Below are 24,151 nucleotides of genomic sequence, written 5' to 3'. Positions count from 1 at the left end.
TACCACCTGAGAGGAACGGCCTCAGCAGCAGCCTACTCCCAGCAAACACTGCAAGCTGCAGCCGAGTCTTAGCCCAGCCTCAGCAACAGTTCTGCTACAGAGCAGGAATACAGCAGTGCAGGATCAGGCCAAAGCAAACCCAGATCTCTCCTCTGTGATACAGCACAAAGGAAACACACTGTAGGCAAAGTCATTCTATTCTTCTATCTCAATCAGTTCATTTTGATAGATTTGATAGTGCCACCCACCTTGTGCACTGGCATCTTTCATTATATGACAACAAGTCATTTTTAGCTGACTAATCATTTTCATAACATCCTGCATAAATAATACACCTACAGTCAGCTTGCAAGTCTAACTGGCCCGGGTAATAACTCTGCTTTAGGCGGAACATGACAAATTATTCTAGTCAGAGGTCTCCCCGTTTTCTGCTGTGTGTTTCTCTCTCTCCTGGAGAATAAATGATTCAGTATCCCTCTCGCTCTCTCACTGTACAGTACAGTATAGAGTGTGTTGCTGTTCCCTGGAGTCAGGCTGTGTTTGGAGGATAATACTGTATGAAGAGCTTGAATACACACTCAGGTCAAATAATCACCTCATCCTGACCCAGGAGGCTTTAACATTCTGATCAATATACCATATCTGTTCAGGCTTTAACATTCTGATCAATATGTTTTATCTGTTCCGCACAAGGTCCGCTCACCTCTAGTCGAGTCCAATAGGGTTTCACCTCGAGTCTATTGGGAGTTCACCCCGAGTGAGTCTATTGGGAGTTCACCCCGAGTGAGTCTATTGGGAGTTCACCCCGAGTGAGTCTATTGGGAGTTCACCCCGAGTGAGTCTATTGGGAGTTCACCCCGAGTCTATTAGGAGTTCCCCCCGAGTCTATTAGGAGTTCCCCCCGAGTCTATTAGGAGTTCCCCCCGAGTCTATTAGGAGTTCCCCCCGAGTCTATTAGGAGTTCCCCCCGAGTCTATTAGGAGTTCCCCCCGAGTCTATTAGGAGTTCCCCCCGAGTCTATTAGGAGTTCCCCCCGAGTCTATTAGGAGTTCCCCCCGAGTCTATTAGGAGTTCCCCCCGAGTCTATTAGGAGTTCCCCCCGAGTCTATTAGGAGTTCCCCCCGAGTCTATTAGGAGTTCACCCCGAGTCTAGTCCAATAGGAGTTCACCCCGAGTCTAGTCCAATAGGAGTTCACCTCGAGTCTAGTCCAATAGGAGTTCACCTCGAGTCTAGTCCAATAGGAGTTCACCTCGAGTCTAGTCCAATAGGAGTTCACCTCGAGTCTAGTCCAATAGGAGTTCACCTCGAGTCTAGTCCAATAGGAGTTCACCTCGAGTCTAGTCCAATAGGAGTTCACCTCGAGTCTAGTCCAATAGGAGTTCACCTCGAGTCTAGTCCAATAGGAGTTCACCTCGAGTCTAGTCCAATAGGAGTTCACCTCGAGTCTAGTCCAATAGGAGTTCACCTCGAGTCTAGTCCAATAGGAGTTCACCTCGAGTCTAGTCCAATAGGAGTTCACCTCGAGTCTAGTCCAATAGGAGTTCACCTCGAGTCTAGTCCAATAGGAGTTCACCTCGAGTCTAGTCCAATAGGAGTTCACCTCGAGTCTAGTCCAATAGGAGTTCACCTCGAGTCTAGTCCAATAGGAGTTCACCTCGAGTCTAGTCCAATAGGAGTTCACCTCGAGTCTAGTCCAATAGGAGTTCACCTCGAGTCTAGTCCAATAGGAGTTCACCTCGAGTCTAGTCCAATAGGAGTCCACCTCGAGTCTAGTCCAATAGGAGTCCACCTCGAGTCTAGTCCAATAGGAGTTCACCTCGAGGAGTTCACCTCGAGTCTAGTCCAATAGGAGTTCACCTCGAGTCTAGTCCAATAGGAGTTCACCTCGAGTCTAGTCCAATAGGAGTCCACCTCGAGTCTAGTCCAATAGGAGTTCACCTCGAGGAGTTCACCTCGAGTCTAGTCCAATAGGATTTCAACCCGAGTCTATTAGGATTTCACCCTGAGTCTATTAGGATTTCACCTCTAGTCTAGTCTAATAGTCTAGTCCAATGCCTAATGATGTATTCCATCCCATCACAGCTGGGTAGAAGGCATAACAGAGTGTTTACATTCCAAACCAGCACATCAGATAAGGAGATATCTGAGTTTGGCATGCAGTTAGTCAATGTTTACTGCAAAAGGCATCAACATCTCAAGAAAGTATGAAAAAGTGTCTTTCACTGAGAGGAAAACCTAATATATTGTTCCTTGAACTTTATGCACAAGTGTCTAAGTGAGATTCACTGAGGAGCAATCAAATTAATATTTTCATCCTTCAAGCACAAGTGTATGCAACACAAGTCACAGGAGAGAGATACAGTTTGTTCAGTCCCCAGAGAATGCACCAGAATGTATCTAGCCTATACCTCGCAACATGACGCTGCAATATTAAAACCAAATGTTATGTAACATGCATGGAATACAACAGTTGTAGACTTTGTGATGCTTTTACTTAAGAGTTATTTTCCAACCATGCAGTTAAAAAGTTAGAGAAAAAAGAAATAGTAACACAATAAAATAATAATAACGAGGATACACACACACACACACACACACAGTCATAGCCAAAAGTTGAGAATGATACAAATGTTAATTTCCAAAGTTTGCTGCTTCAGTGTCTTTAGATATTTTTGTCAGATGTTACTATGTAATACTGAAGTATAATTACAAGAATTTCATAAGTGTCAAAGGCTTTTACTGACAATTGCATGAAGTTGATGCAAAGAGTCAATATTTGCAGTGTTGACCCTTCTTTTTCAAGACCTCTGCAATCCGCCCTGGCATGCTGTCAATTAACTTCTGGGCACATCCTGACTGATGGCAGCCCATTCTTGCATAATCAATGCTTGGAGTTTGTCAGAATTTGTGGGTTGAGGATTGACCACAAGTTCTCAATGGTATTAAGGTCTGGTGAGTTTCCTGGCCATGGACCCAAAATATCAATGTTTTGTTCCCCGAGCCACTTAGTTATCACTTTTGCCTTTTGGCAAGGTGCTCCATCATGCTGGAAAAGGCATTGTTCATCACCAAACTGTTCCTGGATGGTTGGGAAAAGTTGCTCTCGGAAGATGTGTTGGTAGCATTCTTTATTCATGGCTGTGTTCTTAGGCAAAATTGTGAGTGAGCCCACTCATTTGGCTGAGAAGCAACCCCACACATGAATGGTCTCAGGATGCATTACTGTTGGCATGACACAGGACTGATGGTAGCGCTCACCTTGTCTTGTCCGGACAAGCTTTTTCCGGATGCCCCAAACAATCGGAAAGGGGATTCATCAGCATTCCAATCCCTGTACCTTTTGCAGAATATCAGTCTGTCCTGGAGAGAAGTGGCTTCTTTGCTGCCCTTCTTGACACCAGGCCTCCAAAAGTCTTCACCTCATTGTGCGTGCAGATGCACTCACACCTGCCTGCTTCTTGCGAAGCCACTCCTTTGTTGCCAGGGCGGTGTGATTGGGATCATTGTCATGCTGAAAGACCCAGCCACGTTTCATCTTCAATGCCCTTGCTGATGGAAGGAGGTTTTCACTCAAAATCTCACAATACATTGCCCCATTCATTCTTTCCTTTACACGGATCAGTCGTCCTGGTCCCTTTGCAGAAAAACAGCCCCAAATCATGATGTTTCGACCCCCATGCTTCACAGTAGGTATGGTATTCTTGGGATGCAACTCAGCATTCTTTGTCCTCCAAACACGACGAGTTGAGTTTTTACCAAAAAGTTATATTTTGGTTTCATCTGACCATATGACATTCTTCTTCTGGATCATCCAAATGGACATGTACTGGCTTAAGCAGGCCTGGACATGTCTGGCACTGCAGGATTTGAGTGCCTGGCGGCGTAGTGTGTTTTAATTTTTTTTATTTGATCCCCTTTTTCATTGTATCCAATTGTTTTTGTAGCTACTATGTTGTCTCATCGCTACAATTCCCGTACGGGCTCAGGAGAGACAAAGGTTGAAAGTCATGCGTCCTCCGATACACAACCCAACCAAGACGCACTGCTTCTTAACAGCGCGCATCCAACCCGGAAGCCAGCCGCAACCAATGTGTCGGAGGAAACACAGTGCACCTGGCAACCTTGGTTAGCGCGCACTGCGCCCGGCCTGCCACAGGAGTCGCTGGTGCGCGATGAGACGAGGACATCCCTACCGACCAAGCCCTCACTAACCCGGACGACGCTAGGCCAATTGTGTGTCGCCCCACAGACCTCCCGGTCGCGGCCGGTTACGACAGAGCCTGGGCGCGAACCCAGAGTCTCTGATGGCACAGCTGGCGCTGCAGTACAGTGCCCTTAACCACTGCGCCACCCGGGAGGCCGTGGCGTAGTGTGTTACTGATGGTAGACTTTGTTACTTTGGTCCCAGCTCTCTGCAGGTCATTCACGAGGTCCCCCCGTGTGGTTCTGGGATTTTTGCTCACTGTTCTTGTGATCATTTTTACCCCACGGGGTGAGAGCTTGCGTGGAGCCCCAGATCGAGGGAGATTATCAGTGGTCTTGTATGTCTTCCATTTCCTAATAATTGCTCCCACAGTTGATTTCTTCAAACCAAGCTGCTTACCTATTGCAGATTCAGTCTTCCCAGCCTGGTGCAGGTCTACAATTTTGTTTCTGGTGTCCTTTGACAGCTCTTTGGTCTTGGCCATAGTGGAGTTTGGAGTGTGATTGTTTGAGGTTGTGGACAGGTGTCTTTTATACTGGTAACAAGTTCAAACAGGTGCCATTAATACGGGTAACGAGTGGAGGACAGAGGAGCCTTTTAAAGAAGAAGTTACAGGTCTGTGAGAGCCAGAAATCTTGCTTGTTTGTAGGTGACCAAATACTTATTTTCCACCATCATTTGCAAATAAATTAATAAAAAAATCCTACAATGAGATTTTCAGGATTTATTTTTTTCTCATTTTGTCTGTCATAGTTGAAGTGTACCTATGATGAATATTACAGGCCTCTCATCTTTTTAAGTGGGAGAACTTGCACAATTGGTGGCTGACTAAATACTTTTTTGCCCCACTGTATGTATGTACAGTGCCTTGCGAAAGTATTCGGCCCCCTTGAACTTTGCGACCTTTTGCCACATTTCAGGCTTCAAACATAAAGATATATGGGATTCTTTTGTGAAGAATCAACAACAAGTGGGACACAATCATGAAGTGGAACGACATTTATTGGATATTTCAAACTTTAACAAATCAAAAACTGAAAGATTGGGCGTGCAAAATTATTCAGCCCCCTTAAGTTAATACTTTGTAGCGCCACCTTTTGCTGCGATTACAGCTGTAAGTCTCTTGGGGTATGTCTCTATCAGTTTTGCACATCGAGAGACTGAAATTTTTCCCATTCCTCCTTGCAAAACAGCTCGAGCTCAGTGAGGTTGGATGGAGAGCATTTGTGAACAGCAGTTTTCAGTTCTTTCCACAGATTCTCGATTGGATTCAGGTCTGGACTTTGACTTGGCCATTCTAACACCTGGATATGTTTATTTTTGAACCATTCCATTGTAGATTTTGCTTTATGTTTTGGATCATTGTCTTGTTGGAAGACAAATCTCCGTCCCAGTCTCAGGTCTTTTGCAGAGTCCATCAGGTTCTTCCAGAATGGTCCTGTATTTGGCTCCATCCATCTTCCCATCAATTTTAACCATCTTCCCTGTCCCTGCTGAAGAAAAGCAGGCCCAAACCATGATGCTGCCACCACCATGTTTGACAGTGGGGATGGTGTGTTCAGGGTGATGAGCTGTGTTGCTTTTACGCCAAACATAACGTTTTGCATTGTTGCCAAAAAGTTCAATTTTGGTTTCATCTGACCAGAGCACCTTCTTCCACATGTTTGGTGTGTCTCCCAGGTGGCTTGTGGCAAACTTTAAACAACATTTTTTATGGATATCTTTAAGAAATGGCTTTCTTCTTGCCACTCTTCCATAAAGGCCAGATTTGTGCAATATACGACTGATTGTTGTCCTATGGACAGAGTCTCCCACCTCAGCTGTAGATCTCTGCAGTTCATCCAGAGTGATCATGGGCCTCTTGGCTGCATCTCTGATCAGTCTTCTCCTTGTATGAGCTGAAAGTTTAGAGGGACGGCCAGGTCTTGGTAGATTTGCAGTGGTCTGATACTCCTTCCATTTCAATATTATCGCTTGCACAGTGCTCCTTGGGATGTTTAAAGCTTGGGAAATCTTTTTGTATCCAAATCCGGCTTTAAACTTCTTCACAACAGTATCTCGGACCTGCCTGGTGTGTTCCTTGTTCTTCATGATGCTCTCTGCGCTTTTAACGAACCTCTGAGACTATCACAGTGCAGGTGCATTTATACGGAGACTTGATTACACACATGTGTATTGTATTTATCATCATTAGTCATTTAGGTCAACATTGGATCATTCAGAGATCCTTACTGAACTTCTGGAGAGTTTGCTGCACTGAAAGTAAAGGGGCTGAATAATTTTGCACGCCCAATTTTTCAGTTTTTGATTTGTTCAAAAAGTTTGAAATATCCAATAAATGTCGTTCCACTTCATGATTGTGTCCCACTTGTTGTTGATTCTTCACAAAGAAATACAGTTTTATATCTTTATGTTTGAAGCCTGAAATGTGGCAAAAGGTCGCAAAGTTCAAGGTGGCCGAATACTTTCGCAAGGCACTGTATGTATGTATGTATGTATGTATGTACACACACACACACACACATATTTTAGGGCTGTTCCCGACTAAAATAAATCTTGGGCGACCAAAAGTCATCTGTTCTTTCGAACAATCGATTGGTGGCAATTTTGGTGGCAATTTTTCCATTTATAGACACACGCTATGTTTGAATAAAATTGACTATACGTAGGCTACTGAGCTTATCTGATGCTTTAAGCACTGCGATTAAAAATTAATTTCTAAAGAGGGAGCCAGAGATCAATATAGCTTAACCAGCAGAAAAAAAACATGTTCTCGATCAAACGCTCCTGAAGTTGCCGGTAATAGGCTACACCACCGGTCGGCAATCTTTTCCATTTGGAGTGCCAAGTTATCCGTACCATTTCTACTGACCTGCGGATTTTCAAATGCACATTTTCGTGGAACAGTTTCATTTCATTTAGAAAAAAAGTCTTCATACTGTATCTCAAAATCAATGTCACGTGCTCCTGTGTCGCTCAGTTGGTAAAGCATGGCGATTGCAATGCCAGGGTTGTGGGTTCAATTCCCACGGGGGACCAGTATAAAAAAAAAGTATGAAAATGTATGCTCTTGTAACGGTTTTCTTCGGGTGAAAGAGAGTCGGACCAAAATGCAGCGTGGTTAGTTCGATACATCTTTAATAATGAAGAAAACACGAACAATACAAAAACAATAAACGTACGTGAAAACCGAAACAGCCTAAACTGGTGCAAGAACACAGAGACAGGAACAATCACCCACGAAATACTCGAAGAATATGGCTGCCTAAATATGGTTCCCAATCAGAGACAACGATAATCACCTGACTGATTGAGAACCGCCTCAGGCAGCCATAGACTATGCTAGACACCCCCAAGACGAAACACACCACAATAAACCCATGTCACACCCTAGCCTGACCAAATAAATGAATATAAACACAATATATTTCGACCAGGGCGTGACAGCTCTGGATAAGAGTGTCTACTAAAATGTAAATTCAAAATTCTCTGAAAATGATAGAAATCTAAAAGGTAACTTCTATAGTCATTAACAATATGTAAAAATAGCCTCCAAAAAGCCAACAAATAAAAACGATGCAGCCCCAGGTAGAAAATATCCTGATCAAAATCATTTTCCTAGAAATCACATTGGCTATGCATGGGCTGTCTGCAAGGAACTTGAAACATTGTATCAACTATCAACTAGGTCCAGTCCCCAGCTGGTGCTTGCCACATTGTATAAAATATTCTGGGGCCTTTAAGAGTTTCCTGTGCCAGTGAGCTCCGGTCAGACAGAGACAGCTATAGGTTATTTGCACAAGGGATAAGAAGTAATCAGGTAGACCCATTTTATTTCATCAGAGCATGACATTTTTCCCCCTTTCATGCTGTTGTTATCGAAAAGGAGAGAGCTGGAAATATTTTTCAAATAGGCTACGTTGAGTAACTATTGTCGTTCTCAATGGATGTAAAAATAGACTTTCTTTCCTTGCTGTTTGAGTCGAAGAAAGAATTACTTTGAGGCTCCACAGTGATGGTGAGTTAAGGCAATCAGAAATAGCATCAGCTCGCCAAACGGGCACATTTATAGGTCTACATTTGTGTGCAGGTCAGGTAGCCTAGACCTACTTCTATGTGTAATCAGGTGCATGGCCTTACTCAAGATTGACAGCTTCGAATAAAAGACAATTAATAAATTGACAACTTGTAAATGGAATGAAATAAAATAAAAAACGTCTATTCTCACAAGAAAAAGGTTGTGTGCTCCGCAAACAACGTGTCCACTCCTAAAATGACAACAGTAAGACTGTAATAATAATACTGTATATTGAATCCATTAACAGAAATTGACATAACCAAACAAACATTGTAGAATAGAAATGATGGGAAGGTAAATGTACTACTGGTGATATTGGTGCGCCATCCCCGCAGCCTCTGCAATGGATTTGTCCACTCAGACAGGTGTCTCGTGTGCCATAAATTATTTGTATATATTTTCCACAGCTCAACTAAAAGAAATCTTTAGCTGCTAACAAACAGCCTATCGACCAAACAATCGACCAGTCGACTAAATGGGGTTAGCCTTAATATACAGTACCAGTCAAAAATGTGGACACACCTAGTCATTCCAGGGCTTTTCTTTATTTGGACTATTTTTATTTGTAGAATAATAGTGAAGACATTAAAACTATGAAATAACACATATGGAATCATGTAGTAAACAAAAAAGTATTAAACAACTGAAAATATATTTTATATTTGAGATTCTTCAAAGTGGCCACACTTTGCCTTGATGACAGCTTTGCACACTTTTGGCATTCTCTCAACCAGCTTCACCTCCTTCTATTCTACAATGTAGAAAATAGTAAAAAATAAAGAAAAGCCCTGGAATGAGTAGGTGTGTCCAAACCTTTGACTGGTACACACACACACACACACACACACACACACACACACACACACACACACACACACCTCAAAAAAATAAAGGGAACACTTAAACAACACAATGTAACTCCAAGTCAATCACACTTCTGTGAAATCAAACTGTCCACTTAGGAAGCAACACTGATTGACAATACATTTCACGTGCTGTTGTGCAAATGGAATAGACAACAGGTGGAAATTATAGGCAATTAGCAAGACACCACCAATAAAGGAGTGATTCTGCAGGTGGGGACCACAGACCACTTCTTAGTTCTTATGCTTCCTGGCTGATGTATGGGTCACTTTTGAATGCTGGCGGTGCTTTCACTCTAGTGGTAGCATGAGACGGATTCTACAACCCACACAAGTGGCTCAGGTAGTGCAGCTCATCCAGGATGGCACATCAATGCGCGCTGTGGCAAGAAGGTTTGCTGTGTGTCAGCGTAGTGTCCAGAGCATGGAGGCGCTACCAGGAGACAGGCCAGTACATCAGGAGACGTGGAGGAGGCCGTAGGAGGGCAACAACCCAGCAGCAGGACCGCTACCTCCGCCTTTGTGCAAGGAGGAGCAGGGGGAGCACTGCCAGAGCCCTGCAAAATGACCTCCAGCAGGCCACAAATGTGCATGTGTCTGCTCAAACGGTCAGAAACAGACTCCATGAGGGTGGTATGAGGGCCCGACGTCCACAGGTGGGGGTTGTACTTACAGCCCAACACCGTGCAGGACGTTTTTCATTTGCCAGAGAACACCAAGATTGGCAAATACGCAACTGGCGCCCTGTGCTCTTCACAGATGAAAGCAGGTTCACACTGAGCACGTGACAGACGTGACAGTCTGGAGAAGCCGTGGAGAACGTTCTGCTGCCTGCAACATCCTCCAGCATGACCGGTTTGACGGTGGGTCAGTCATGGTGTGGGGTGGCATTTCTTTGGGGGGCCGCACAGCCCTCCATGTGCTCGCCAGAGGTAGCCTGACTTCCATTAGGTACCGAGATGAGATCCTCAGACCCCTTGTGAGACCATATGCTGGTGCGGTTGGCCCTGGGTTCCTCCTAATGCAAGACAATGCTAGACCTCATGTGGCTGGAGTGTGTCAGCAGTTCCTGCAAGAGGAAGGCATTGATGCTATGGACCGCCCGTTCCCCAGGCCTGAATCCAATTGAGCACATCTGGGACATCATGTCTCGCTCCATCCACCAATGCCACGTTGCACCACAGACTGTCCAGGAGTTGGCGGATGCTTTAGTCCAGGTCTGGGAGGAGATCCCTCAGGAGACCATCCGCCACCTCATCAGGAGCATGCCCAGGCGTTGTAGGGAGGTCATACAGGCACATGGAGGCCACACACACACTATTGAGCCTCATTTTGACTTGTTTTAAGGACATTACATCAAAGTTGGATCAGTCTGTAGTGTTGTTTTTCCACTTTAATTTTGAGTGTGACTCCAAAACCAGACCTCCATGGGTTGATACAAAAATTATCAATGGAAATCAAATGTAAGAGTATTTAATAAGAATATTTCATTCATTCAGATCTAGTATGTGTTATTTTAGTGTTCCCTTTATTTTTTGAGCAGTATATATATATATATATATATATATATATATATATATATATATATATATATATATATATATATATATATATATATAATGACCCTGTCACTGAGTCTGTCAGCACTGAGTGTGCCTGCCTGTCCATCCTGTACCCATCCTACACCTCAGAGGGAATACAGGAGAGGGAACCTACTTCGCCATCCATATCTGGGTCTCAGCATGGGTGACATCCACACCCTGGCTGCTACAGCAACCAACCGCAAAAATCTGCCCTGGCTGTCTGTTTTGGCTATGCAAGCCAGAGCGAAGGCATCATCACTGCATAACACACACGCTTCTCCCTGGGTGCATCAGTACCCCAGCTGTTACGATGCTCTATTTCCACAACTAAAGTATGACTGGGAGGAAGGGATGGAGAGAAGTAAAACAAGTTGGCCGTAGTATAAATAGCAGCCAGCAGAGTGTCAAGGGGCTTCATAAGTCCTGCTACTTTAGCTTATTCTACCTCTGCACACCACAGGCATTCAATACACTTTAAAAGAGGGAAAAGAGGAATTCCAAGAGGGTGATATTTCTCCTAACAGACTGGCTGTAAGATAGAAACGCTATAGCCTACCATACACCCCATACTCACTGGCTTTGGTAGAGTGGTAGAGTCCATCAGCATACAGTGGGGGCAGGGATATACCACTGAACAGATGGCATGGGGTGAGAGGTCACGGGTGTGCCACTTGGGTGGCAGTGAACTCTGTAGGATAATAACCTCTCCCAGTGTTTATCTGTGACGATGTGTGTGTGTGTGTGTGTAACTCAGGCCGCACACACAGTCTCTAATGAGTGGTATCAATCAGGCCATGCCAAGAGCATTGGGCTGCCTGTCTTCTACTTGATGGGCCTCTGTGATATTTCCACAATGCTCCAAGCATTTTCAAATCTATGATCTCTGTCATAGCTACATGATTTCACTGTACTGGGAAGAAGTCTACAGTATGGTTGACTAGGAGTGGAGGGTTATGATGACAGCATTTTAAGGACTGGTGATAATGTGAAATGTATCAACAGTAAACTATGACAAAGGACAGAGGACATTAATCAAGCTATTTAAATACATTTGATTCGTCACATATTCTTGTGGGAAGAGCATGAGTATAATGCTATTCTAAGCATGGCTGGTCTACTGAGCTTTGATCTGGTATTAGATAGTAATAGAATCATTCAGTTACTGTGGCCCCTACAGTGCAGGGAATATGCACTCTAACTTTTAAACCCCCTGATGGTGTACAAATCCCTGGCTCAACAGTACCATGTGAGGGATACAGGAGGGTTGGGGTGGAGAAGAGAGGAATCCCAATGAGCTTCATGTCACTCCTGCAAATTACCTTTCAACACTGTGACAGTGGAGATCAGATTCCACTCTCGACCCTCTCTGCTACACTAACACATCGAGCCATGAATCCTAAAGCCTACATAACACCACCGTAATTATGTTGTTGACACCTGTCATACACATTTATGACAGAAAGATAAAGGACTCAACTATGGTCCTGCTATTGTTCTAATATGTCATAATGAAAGTTTAGTAACATCAGGGCAATTTATCATGAATAGTTAACATGAAAGTCATGGTACAGACGTAGGATATTAATTTGGATCATTAATTAATTCCACCATAATTTGCAAATAAATTCATTAAAAATCCTACAATGTGATTTTCTGGATTTTTTTCTCATTTTGTCTGTCATAGTTGAAGTGTACCTATGATGAAAATTACAGGCCTCTCTCATATTTTTAAGTGGAAGAACTTGCACAATTGGTGGCTGACTAATTACTTTTTTGTAACCCCACTGTATATCGCGAAGCTCATCTGCATTTCACAGCAATAAAACAGGACAATTCTCAGCAACAAAAGAGTGATCATATTAAGATCCTTCCCCTGTAAGTCAAGAATGTCATTGCCACGAGAATTTCTTTCCCAATGTTCTAACTATTTTATATCTCTGTCTAATTCCTGAAGGTTGTAAATTTCCAGTTCAAAGAGAGACAGTCTCAGCCTGCAATAGATCATTTCTTTATTCAGAGAGCGCTCTTCCCCCCTAGTGCAGAGCAAGTCTTTTTATACACACACAAGTTTCTTATCATAGGCTACTCCCTGCTTAGGCAGGCAGTATTTTTTCCCACTACCCCCATACATAGTTCTCGTTTCACAGTTGCTCCCTGCTTGCATAGCTACAAAATAATACAATGCCCTAGTTATAATTCTAACCAAGCGACACACATCAGATTATATTCTTATGATTCTAACACATTTCACACAGTTATACAGTTTCAGGGTGGAATACTTTAGTCATTATCTTAAACATACAAATTCTTCTATCAGTCATGCCGTGTCATCTCCCATGTTTTAGAGGCACTTACAAGCAAGCTCTACAACACTACAACTTAAAGATAAGTCCCAGTACGTCTAGGTCAAACCAACTCTGTGCATGTGTCGCTAACACTAGGTCCCATGCTATTCAACCTCATCACACCAACTGGGACTCCACCATGGTCGTACCACACAATCAACTTCAGGACTGCAGCTATAACCTGAAGAAAATACTCTATATATTGCTCTCTGATGAAAAAAACTCTGTGGTAATAACAACTGTGACGTTTCAGACAGATGAATAGCTTCAGGCTTGCCATGGCCACAGTCAAAGACATAATGTGAACCATAGTTGACTCATTACCATCAATTCAATTAAGATGATACCTTAAAAATACACAAACAATTGGACTGGGAGTGCAAGCAGTTATGAATTCCATTTCCAGCATTCCTCAGGCAGTCAGTTTCTGTTCCTCCTCATCTCATCCCAGCAGACAATCTCACACTCTAATCTCAGCTAAATTACACCCTATTCTCATCTCCTCAAAGCATGACGTTGGACCAACCAGACGTTACACTGAAGCCCACATTATAACCTTCCCCGGGTAAAAAAAATAGTAGAGGTGGACTCACTTGTCATGGAGCATATATTCAGTGTTTTCTGGAGATATCTGTCCAGTCACAGGGTGTCGGAACGACGTTCTCTTCTGGTTATGGCTGAGAGAGTCAGAGCGAGAGAACAGGGAGGGAAGAGAGGGAAGGAGTGAAAACAACAGCGAAGGAGAAAATACAATTAGTATTCCGTCATGAATCATATTTCTGCTTGATCACTCCACTATTTTGTGCACTGATGCATTGGTCACTGGCTGCTTGTTGGGCATTCTACAGGAATACACCAAGTTTCTAGACTTCCAATGACTTTCACAGCAAAGTGTAGAATGTGCGGTAGTGCTGAAGCATGGCCAAGGCAGGGAATCATATTATTTCACACAATGTGTAAGTCTCAGCACTCTCCCCTACCAGCTCGCCAGGCTTTATTGATTTCAATTACATGGGGTCATTCATCGCTTTAACTAGGGCATTAAAGCTTCCCTGTATCGTTGGATAAAAGAAGAGATGGACAGGGGACAGCGCTGGTGGTGGAAAGAATGAAAAATAACACAATGATGTGATTTGCTCTAAACCGTCCGCATCAATTATCTACTTTTACACACTTTTTGGATGGCAGTTGCGTAGCAGCTGTGCCCATCGGACAGTAAGAGAGACTCATTCTATGAACAGGTCTCTGCTTCATTCAACATTAGCTTTAGGAGCAGTGGAGCAGACCGGATTCCATACATTTCCACAGGGTTATCCAGGTACAGAACATGCACAGGTAGAAACTAGAATGACCTGGTCTTTAATCACTACGAGGACTTCTGACCCAGACTGACCTGGTCGTTAATCACTACGAGGACTTCTGACCCAGACTGACCTGGTCGTTAATCACTACGAGGACTTCTGACCCAGACTGACCTGGTTGTTAAATCACTACGAGGACTTCTGACCCAGACTGACCTGGTCGTTAAATCACTACGAGGACTTCTGACCCAGACTGACCTGGTTGTTAAATCACTACGAGGACTTCTGACCCAGACTGACCTGGTCGTTAAATCACGCCAAGGACTTCTGACCCAGACTGACCTGATCGTTAATCACTACGAGGACTTCTGACCCAGACTGACCTGGTCGTTAAATCACTACGAGGACTTCTGACCCAGACTGACCTGATCGTTAATCACTCTGAGGACTTCTGGGTCAGACTGTGTGAGTGTGAATGCTGTATGTGAGTGTAGTGTTTCTCACTGTGCTACTGTATAGTGCAGATCTCCAAGTGCGAGTCAGAGCCTCCCAGAGGCGGTCAGGTGAGCTGTGCTAGCTAGCCTATCGGTGTGTCCTCCAGATAGACCATCATAACACACCCTAGGCTTCTAGTTCTCACACTTCACTGTCACATTCAACAGCCAAAAATAAATACTACGTCAATCCAGTGACTTTGGAAACAGTCATCACAATAAAAATGACAACACAACCAGGGCAATGATGTGGGCCAATTTAATGGTGTACTGACTGTCCAATCAGTCTAGCAGAAATAAGTAGAAGTCGCATATGGCATTCAATCCAGATGACTGCTGCTGGCTTAATTGAATTATGAGATGAAAATCAGCCTTTACCTCTAATGAAATATTTAATGCTTCCTTACACTTGAATTCCGTGGAAAATCAGAGCATGTTGGAGTTGAGGACATGTTTGCTTTGAGACGGTTTCAATCTCTCTCGCAAAGTTACGTTATTGTGATGCTTATGGGGGAGGGGAAATATCAAAGTACTGTGAAGAATTGTTCACCCTACTGTAATTCTTTATGTAAACACTGGCAATGATGCAAATTGCCAAGATTTGGGGTAATAGACAACAGCTGACTGGACTCTCTGCTCTCTTCCAACCCATTTTCAATAACAACATTGTGAACACAACATCCTCATACAATCTAGAGTCACATTAGAATATGCATTCCATAAATGTAGTTATATATATATATATATATATATATATATATATATATATATATACACACACACACACACACACACACAACTGTAGTGATTCATTGTGTATCTATGGAAAAACATCTGTTAATTAACCTCGACTCAATAGAGCAGAAATATCAGCGAGCGGTCTGTCAGAGATGAATGTCCTGTGTTGCGTGTTCCTAGATCTCATCATGGTGTCCAGCACCACAGCCCTCTCTGGGCTCTTTACTCAAGCGTGGCCACTGAGAAGACAGGCCCATTTGTCTGAGGGGCCACTGGACAGATATGAAGTGCTAAGGTCCTCCCAGAGCAGAGCTGAGCCATCCCTCTTCGGCTAGTGTAGACTGGACTGTACCAGCCTGAGAGGCAGCCTGCTCTGGACTGGACTGTACCAGCCTGAGAGGCAGCCTGCTCTGGACTGTACCAGCCTGAGAGGCAGCATGCTCTGGACTGTACCAGCCTGAGAGGCAGCATGCTCTGGACTGTACCAGCCTGAGAGGCAGTCAGCAGCAGCAGCATCACACTTGATCAATAGGCATCCTAATGTTTACAGTGTGCATGGTAATACCGTGAGTAAACAGACTGGTGTCAGCAGCATATAGCAAACGCCTCCTGAAGGACAACTACAGCCTTTACCAGCTGACGCATAGTGTTATACCAACCCTGTTAGTATTACTGCGGTGTCATGCAGCAAAGTAAAGGAAATTCATCTGGTTGTTTAGAGAGATTTATGGGTTGACATTTTTCAAAGGTTCGCAGGAAGCTGTGGTTGAGCAGAGACATTTCTGCACGCACTAAAAACGCACTCAAAGCAACACGCACAAAAACACAGAACAACACACACACAAACACAACACAGCTCTCTACTCTGTTTGGTCCTGGCCTGTGTTCCAGTAACAGCATGTAGTGTGTTGAACTACACCAGGCCCATGCAGTAGTACCCTACCCTCCACTGTTAATTAGGAACCTGCATTCTTTGGACCGTTTGTTTCAGCCACATTACTTCTGAACTACTTGTCATGGAATTCACTGCATTCCTACTTAGTGAACAAACAGTTCAGGCAGCACAGTGGCCCTGTTTGTTTTGCCACATAGTGTAGTACTCTGGTTGCAGACACACTTCAGTAAAACGCATGAGCTGACGCACACCCAAAAATGTTTGTAGACGTGCTTACTAATGAAGAGTAAACTGTTTTATTACATTATATACATATAAAGTGGGTGAAACAGTATGTAAACATTATTAAAGTGACCAGTGTTATGTCTATGTATACTGAACAAAAATATAAACGCAACAATTTTAAAGATTTTGCTGAGTTACAGTTCATATAAGGAAATTAAATCAATTGAAATAAGGGGCACAGCCATGGGTGGGCCTGGGAGGGCATAGGCCCACCCACGTGGGAGCCAGGCTGACCCACTGGGGAGCCAGGCCCAGCCAATCAGAATAATTTCTTCCCCACAAAAAGGGCTTTATTACAGACAGAAATACTCCTCTGTTCTGTCTCTCGGTCCCAGCTTTGATGCACCTGTACTATCTCCGCCTTCTAGATGGTAGTGGGGTGAACAGGCCGTGGCTCGGGTGGCTGAGGTCCTTGATGATCTTCTTGGCATTCCTGTGACACTGGGTCCTGTAGATGTCCTGGAGGGCAGGCAGTGTGCCACCAGTGATGCGTTGGGCTGAGCGCACCACCCTCTGGAGAGCCCTGGGGTTGCGGACGGTGCAATTACCATACCAGGTGGTGAATCCGATGCAACAGGATGCTTGCAATGGTGCATCTGTAGAAGTTTGAGGGTCTTAGGAGCCAAGTTGAATTTCTTCAGCCTCCAGAGGTGCTATAACGCAGTCTTCACCACACGGTCTGTGTGAAGGGACCATTTCAGGTTGTCAAGGATGTGCACGCCTGGGAACTTGAAGCTTTTGACCCTCTCCACTGCGGCCCTGTCGATGTAGATGGGGGTGTGCTCTCGCTGCTCTCTCCTGTAGTCCACAATAAGCTCCTTCGTTTAGTTGACATTGAGGGAAAGATTATTTTCCTGGCACCAGTCTGCTAGGGCTCTAAACTCCTTCCTGTTGGCGGTCTCATCATCGTTGGTAATCAGGCCTACCACTGTTGCGTTGTCAGCAAACTTGATGATTGAGTACTGGAGAGGGCTGAGCAAGCACCCCAGTGGGGCCCACGTGTTGAGGATCAGCGTGGCAGAGTTATTGTTGCCTACCTTCACAATGTGGTCGGCCCGTCAGGAAGTCCAGGACCCAGTTGCACAGGGAGGGGTTCAGACCCAGGGCCCAGAGCTTAGAGGGCACTATGGTGTTGAAAGCTGACCTGTAGTCAATGAACAGTATTCTTACATAGATATTTCTCTTGTCCAGGTGGGATAGGGCAGCGTGTAGTGCAATTGCGATTGTGTCGTCCGTTTATCTGTTGGGACGATTTGCGAATTGTAGTGGTCTAGGGTGTCGGGTAAGGTAGTTACCTTCATTTTCTTGGGTACAGGAACAAATGGGGGACATTTTGAAGCAAGTGGGGACAACACGCTTAAATGACTTGCTCACGTCGGCCACAAAGAACAAGAGCACACAGTCCTTATGAGTGTCGGGGGCCCGTGTTTGGCTCCTCAAAGTGAGCGAAGAAAGTGTTTAGCTCGTCCGGTTGCGAGGCACCGTGTCCATGTTGTGGCTGGCTTTCCCTTTATAATCCGTGCCTGTCTCGAGTCCCTGCCACATGCATCTTGTGTCTGAGTTGTTCAATTGTGACTCCAATTTGTCCCTGTCCTGTCATTTTGCCTCTTTGATTGCCTTTACGGAGGCCATGCATAACAGGACAGGAAAATGGTCCAATTCACACACTCTTATCAAGAGAACATCCCTGGTCATCTCTACTGCCTCTGATCTGGCAGACTCACTAAACACAAATGTTTAATTTGTAAATTATGTCTGATTGTTGGAGTGTGCCCTTGACTATCCGTAAATTTAAAAAACAAGGCAATTGTGCCATTTGGAGGCCTAAAAGAAGTCATTTTAAATTATTTATACTTTTACTATATTATTGCAATTACATTTACTTTTGATATATTTAAAACCCAAATACTTTTAGACTTTTACTCAAGTAGTACTTTACTGGGTGACTTTCACTTTTACTTGAGTAATTTTCTATATCTAAACTTTTACTCAAGTATGACAATTGGGTAGTTTTTACACCACTGCCAGTCACCTTGCAATGGTTAAATGCAGTGGTTTGCACTTTCAGTTTTGCGTGAATGCTGCCATCTATCCACAGTTTCTGGTTTGGATAAGTTGTAATCGTCATATTGGGAATAACATCCTCTTTGCACTTCCTGATGAGCCCAGTCACTGAGTCAGTGTATACGTCAATACTACTTTCAGAGGCGACCCGGAACCTTTCCCAGTCCACGTGATCAAAACATTCTTGAAGCATAGATTCCAATTGGTCAGAACAACATTGAACAGGGCCTGAACGTTAACGATATAGGCCACCTGAGTCTGACTAGGGCCCCACTCCATCTACCTCTTAATTGACGTCTGTGTTTTGGTGCAGCACCTGGGATGAATAGAGCTGCATGAAACATTTCCATCGTACGGCCAGTGCTGCTCTGAAAATAGGCTAACCACTTCATACACAAACCTTTTATAACAAGGTTTATCACAAGAGAAGAAATGGAGCTGAAATGGTCATCCCAATACCCTTCCAAATCATGCATCATTTTCAAAGACAGAACAGCTAAACTCCATTGAGATCAAAACTAAACCCTTGCACAGAATTCCATTGACCTCTAGGATTGACAGGAAAAGGTCAGACATTATAAAAACACGATGTCTTCCCCCCCCCCACACACACACACACACACACACACACACACACACACACACACCACACAATGACCTTCTACACATTGACAGACCCCACCTGCTGCGAGGAGCAGGCTAGGTCACGTGCTCATTAGCCAGTAGTAATCATGGCTGTGATGTGATTACATGTCTCCATGTGCTTCCTCCTCCATAACTCTTTCTCCCCATGCAGCAGACTCATGGCTCAGGCCTTATCAGCCTGGGTTCCACTCAGAGTTAAGACCTTCCCTAACATCCTCACTGTAACCTGTGGTTAAATCACAGGTTACATGTTAACATCAACATTATTGTGCATTTTTACACCGGATTTATAATTACACCATGTCTTTATGAAGATGATTATACTGTTAATATCATAGTACAATAATATCACACTGTTGAAATGTCCAGAGGTATAAACCATTGATATTTTAAGAAATAGGCTAAAGGTCATGTTGACAATGTGGAACTATACAAAAACATTGAAAATGTCTAGGTGTCTCAGCTGGCTTTACAAGACTGGTGTTGCAATATTATAGGAAATGCTAAACATTCAGCTCACAGGAAATATTTATATTCAACTGCATGTCAGTTGGAAACAAAGCACTTAAGTGTAGTTTATGTTTCCATGTGGTCCTGATAGGGAGCAGCTAGTGTGGCTGACAGGTCTAATAGCAGGTCTACCAGCGCTATGATTGCACGAAGGTCTAGCTTCCATGTAAAACATTTCAAGCGCAGCTACAGTCTGTTTAGACACTGCTTAAAAGGATGGGAGTATTTTCCACAGAGCAGATTAAATTCAAAAAGTAATTTTCTCAGAAAAGCATTTGAAATGTTCCATTTCATGTTGAACAAGAAATGTGAAATATATGGCAAAGAAGTTCAGTTGATTGGACATACTCAGCAACACACAAACACTGTTTGAGCTACAGTAAAACACACTATACAGAGCCTCTTCCCCATCACACCTCTTCCCCCTCCAGAGGCTGAAAAGATTTGGCATGGGCCCTCAGATCCTCAAAATGTTCTACAGCTGCACCCTTGAGAGAATCTTGACTGGCTGCATCACCGCTTGGTATGGCAAATGCTTTCAGTCAGCATCCGACCGCAAGGCGTTACAGAGGGTAGTGCGTACGGCCCGGTACATCACTGGGGTCAATCTCCTGGCCATCCAAGACCTCTATACGAGGCGGTGTCAGAGGAAGCCCTAAAAATAGTCAAAGACTCCAGCCACACACTGTTCTCTCTGCTACCGTACGGCAAACGGTACCAGAGCGCTAAGTCTGGGACCTGAACAGCTTCTACCCCAAGCCACAAGACTGTTAAATAGTTCACCAAATAGCAACCCAGACTATGTGCATTGACCCTTTTTGCACTAACTCTGGCTCCATGCACACACACTGGACTCTACCCACACACACACACAGTACGCTGCTGCTACTGTCTATCTATCCTGTTAGATAGTCACTAGTCACTTTACCTCTACCTATATATACCTATCTACCTCACTTACCTCGTACCCCTGTACGTGGACTCAGTACTGGCACCCCATGTATATAGCCACGCTATCATTGCTCATTGTGTCTTTATTCCTCATGTTACACATTTGTATTTCTATTATTATTATTTTAGATGTTGCATTGTATTCTGCATTGTTGGGAGGGGCCTGTAAGTAATCTTTTCACTGTCTAAATCTGTTGTTTATGAAGGATGTGACAATAAAATTTGATTTGATTTGCGAGCGAGCTGAATAGAGCACAACCCCAGGCTTCAGTCCAGAGCTTTTTCTCTCCTCAACACATTTTACTTTAGAGTATTTTGTCAGCTGAGGAATTCATTCCTCACAAAGCACAGACTGAGACACAGTTACACTCAGGGTTGACATAGCTCCAATCTCCCTTGCCCCCCACTCCTGCTGCGCTGAACAAATGTACAACTTTGGAGTCCAAGGTTCAGCCCGGCATGGCACGCCATACCAAATTTCACAGCAAAACAACAGGCTCAGGCTAATCCCTTCTCTAATAGAAGGGCTAAACCCAGGCTGGCAGCAGCGTGGCACAGAGGGGCATGGCCCAGGGGGCTTTTCACCTCACACACCAGCTAACAGAATGGTGCCATGCTGCACATACACCAGATCCTCCGTAAAATACCAGGAACACACTATTCTCTTACAACTCCACAGTCCACTCTCTTGCTCACCGCACACTACTTTGCTTGCCACACATTCTCTCTCTCCTCAACCAAAAGTGAAACGTTAAACACATTTCCTTGTGTAACATCCGATCAGATGTCTGTTCTTTTATCTTCTACTGGATCTGTCCTATTATTCTCTCTCTTTTGTTCTCTCTGCACAAAGTGAAGGAGCAGAGCAGTCTCACCTGGCGTGTCCCAGTGGATGATCTCCTAGTTAGACTGGCTGGTGGTGATGAACCTCATGGTGGTGGCAAGGGGGGAAAAGGTCACTCTCGCTCTCTCTCTGCTCAGGAGGAACACCTCAGAACGTTTATCCCATCCTCCTTCCTCTCTCCTAACAGCTCTGTCTCTCTCCCGCCACTCTCTCTCTCTTGCTCTTTCACTCCCCCTCCCTCAAACTCTCCCTTCTCTCTCTCTCTCAGAGCACTCTAATGAACTCCAGCCCTGTGTTGGAGAGAGAGGGGATGTCCAGCAGCCACAGAGATCAGAAGAGGAAGTACTGTACCTCTCTGTCCCACCTCTCTACGGACCAACAAACACTGGGTTTTTACCTGCCCTGCTTTTCTGTCCTGGCAAGTCCTCAGTATTCACACCTTCTAACATGTAAACAACCTCAGTTTCTCACAGTTAGGTCAGATTCATACTTTTGTTACTATTAATCACTTCATCCTGACCCACATATTTGGCACTTTTATTGTCAGCAGAGAACCTTGTCTTTTCTCTGAGTGGCAGCCTTGGAGCTAGGGGTAGGGGAAGGTGGGAGGGGACATTGACATGGAGTTCTCCCAACATTGAAACCTCATCTTCCTCAGTGGTTGATTTTCCCAAATTTGGGCATGCAATAGTCAATCAGTTGCTCCACACTCCATATCACACATTGTGACGGGAGGCAGAGGAATCTAACAGAAACCACTTTCTGAGGTAAGACACTTTAATAAGTTTGTCTGCTTCTCACACATACTTTCGGAAGGTATAGTACCTATTTTATAACCCCAGCTGTGGGCCAGCAGATTGGCTGAAGACAATAGTGTGCTGTGACCTCATGGGGATGGTGAAGGAAGTGAAACTGATCCAGAGGTATGCAGGCCAGGCCCAGAGAGAAGGTGCTATTGACACTGCCCCATGGTCAATATTGTAAATGATAAACAACCATGGTTCATGTTTACAAAAGGAAAAGCTTGAGAACTAGAAATAAACTGCTAGCAGCTAGCCCTTTCTTTATTAAAATAGTTGATCTTCTTGAAATGGAAAGTTTGCTAGTATACGATGCAATTGATTTTATAACACATTTATTGCAGATCTTAGTATTCCTTAGCTAATTCAAAAGAGACAAACATTTATTTTTTATATTTTTTATTTTTTACCTTTATTTAACCAGCCAAGTTAGTTAAAGAATTTTTATTTATTTTCAATGACAGCCTAGGAAGTGGGTTAACTGCCTGTTCAGGGGCAGAACGACAGATTTGTACCTTGTCAGCTCGGGGATTTGAACTTGCAACCTTGCAACCAACTAGTCCAACGCTCTAACCACTAGGCTACCCTGCCGCCCACATTGGGTTGATCATTAAGTTGAGGTGTAGACTGATTAATCTCAGATAGGTCTAGTCAGTGAGAGATTCAGCAGAGGAATGTTGAATCTGAATCTATTGTGATGTAACTAATGTGGTATGCCTTTCAGAACTATGAAGGTCAGGACACCAAGTACCACTGACTGTGACTGATTTCTCATCCGTGTCTGCGTTTCTACTAACCAACAATGAGCACCATGGCCTGTAGCATTCATTTGACGCAGGGGGTTAATGACTTTTATTGGAATCTAATCCAGTTATCTGCAACAAACACCAGATTCATATTGGCAGCTGTGTGGCACAATAAATTAGGCTTGTTTTCCAACTACAGGGGGATCTAATATAAGACTAAATGATGAGACAATTAGCATGGAGAGTCATAGAGCCCTTTCACCACAATCATTTCCAGTGATGTAGAAGGCCATTACCAATGTGATTGGGAAGGTACAGAGTAAGACAACAGAGTCAGGGACATCCAGAATCTAATAAGTCCAGTTAGGCCTAGCAGAGTGAATTATTTTTAATTCTTGGTGACAGTGGGCAGTATTTTCACGTCCAGATTAAATGCATGCCCAAATTCAACTGCCTGCTACTCATCCCCAGAAGATAAGATATGCATAGTATTAGTAGATTTGGGTAGAAAACACTGAAGTTTCTAAAATTGTTTGAATCACGTCTGTGAGTATAACAGAACTTATTTAGCAGGCGAAACCCCGAGGACAAACCATTCAGATGTTTCTTTTTTTGAGGTCACTCTCTTTTCAATGAGTTTTGAGATATTTTGTAGTCACGTTGCGCAAGTTGGAACCGGTATTTTTCTGGATCAAACGCACCAAATAAATTGACATTTTGGAAATTAATTAATCGAACAAAAGGACCATTTGTGATGTTTATGGGACATATTGGAGTGCCAACAAAAGAAGCTTGTCAAAGGTA

The 24,151-nt window shown here is 43.9% G+C and overlaps 1 protein-coding gene across 14 annotated transcripts in view; it reads right to left on the bottom strand.

Moving 5' to 3' along the window:
- Nucleotides 1-24,151, bottom strand: part of LOC109874840 (pleckstrin homology domain-containing family A member 7) — a 161,648-nt gene that overhangs the window by 83,585 nt on the left and 53,912 nt on the right. For 13 of the 14 annotated variants that reach the window (XM_031831121.1, XM_031831124.1, XM_031831123.1 and 10 more), the window contains exon 4: nucleotides 13,668-13,751. In XM_031831121.1, coding sequence (XP_031686981.1) covers nucleotides 13,668-13,751 — 84 coding nt within the window. Of the gene's footprint in view, nucleotides 1-13,667; nucleotides 13,752-21,832; nucleotides 22,060-24,151 lie in introns of those variants that run through there. The other variant, XM_031831133.1, reaches the window with a different exon arrangement.

The sequence above is a fragment of the Oncorhynchus kisutch genome, linkage group LG8, assembly GCF_002021735.2.
Source record: "Oncorhynchus kisutch isolate 150728-3 linkage group LG8, Okis_V2, whole genome shotgun sequence".
NCBI classification, from domain to species: Eukaryota; Metazoa; Chordata; class Actinopteri; order Salmoniformes; family Salmonidae; genus Oncorhynchus; species Oncorhynchus kisutch.
Note: the sequence above shows the minus strand (reverse complement) of the source record. Positions and strands in the feature narration are given on the sequence as shown.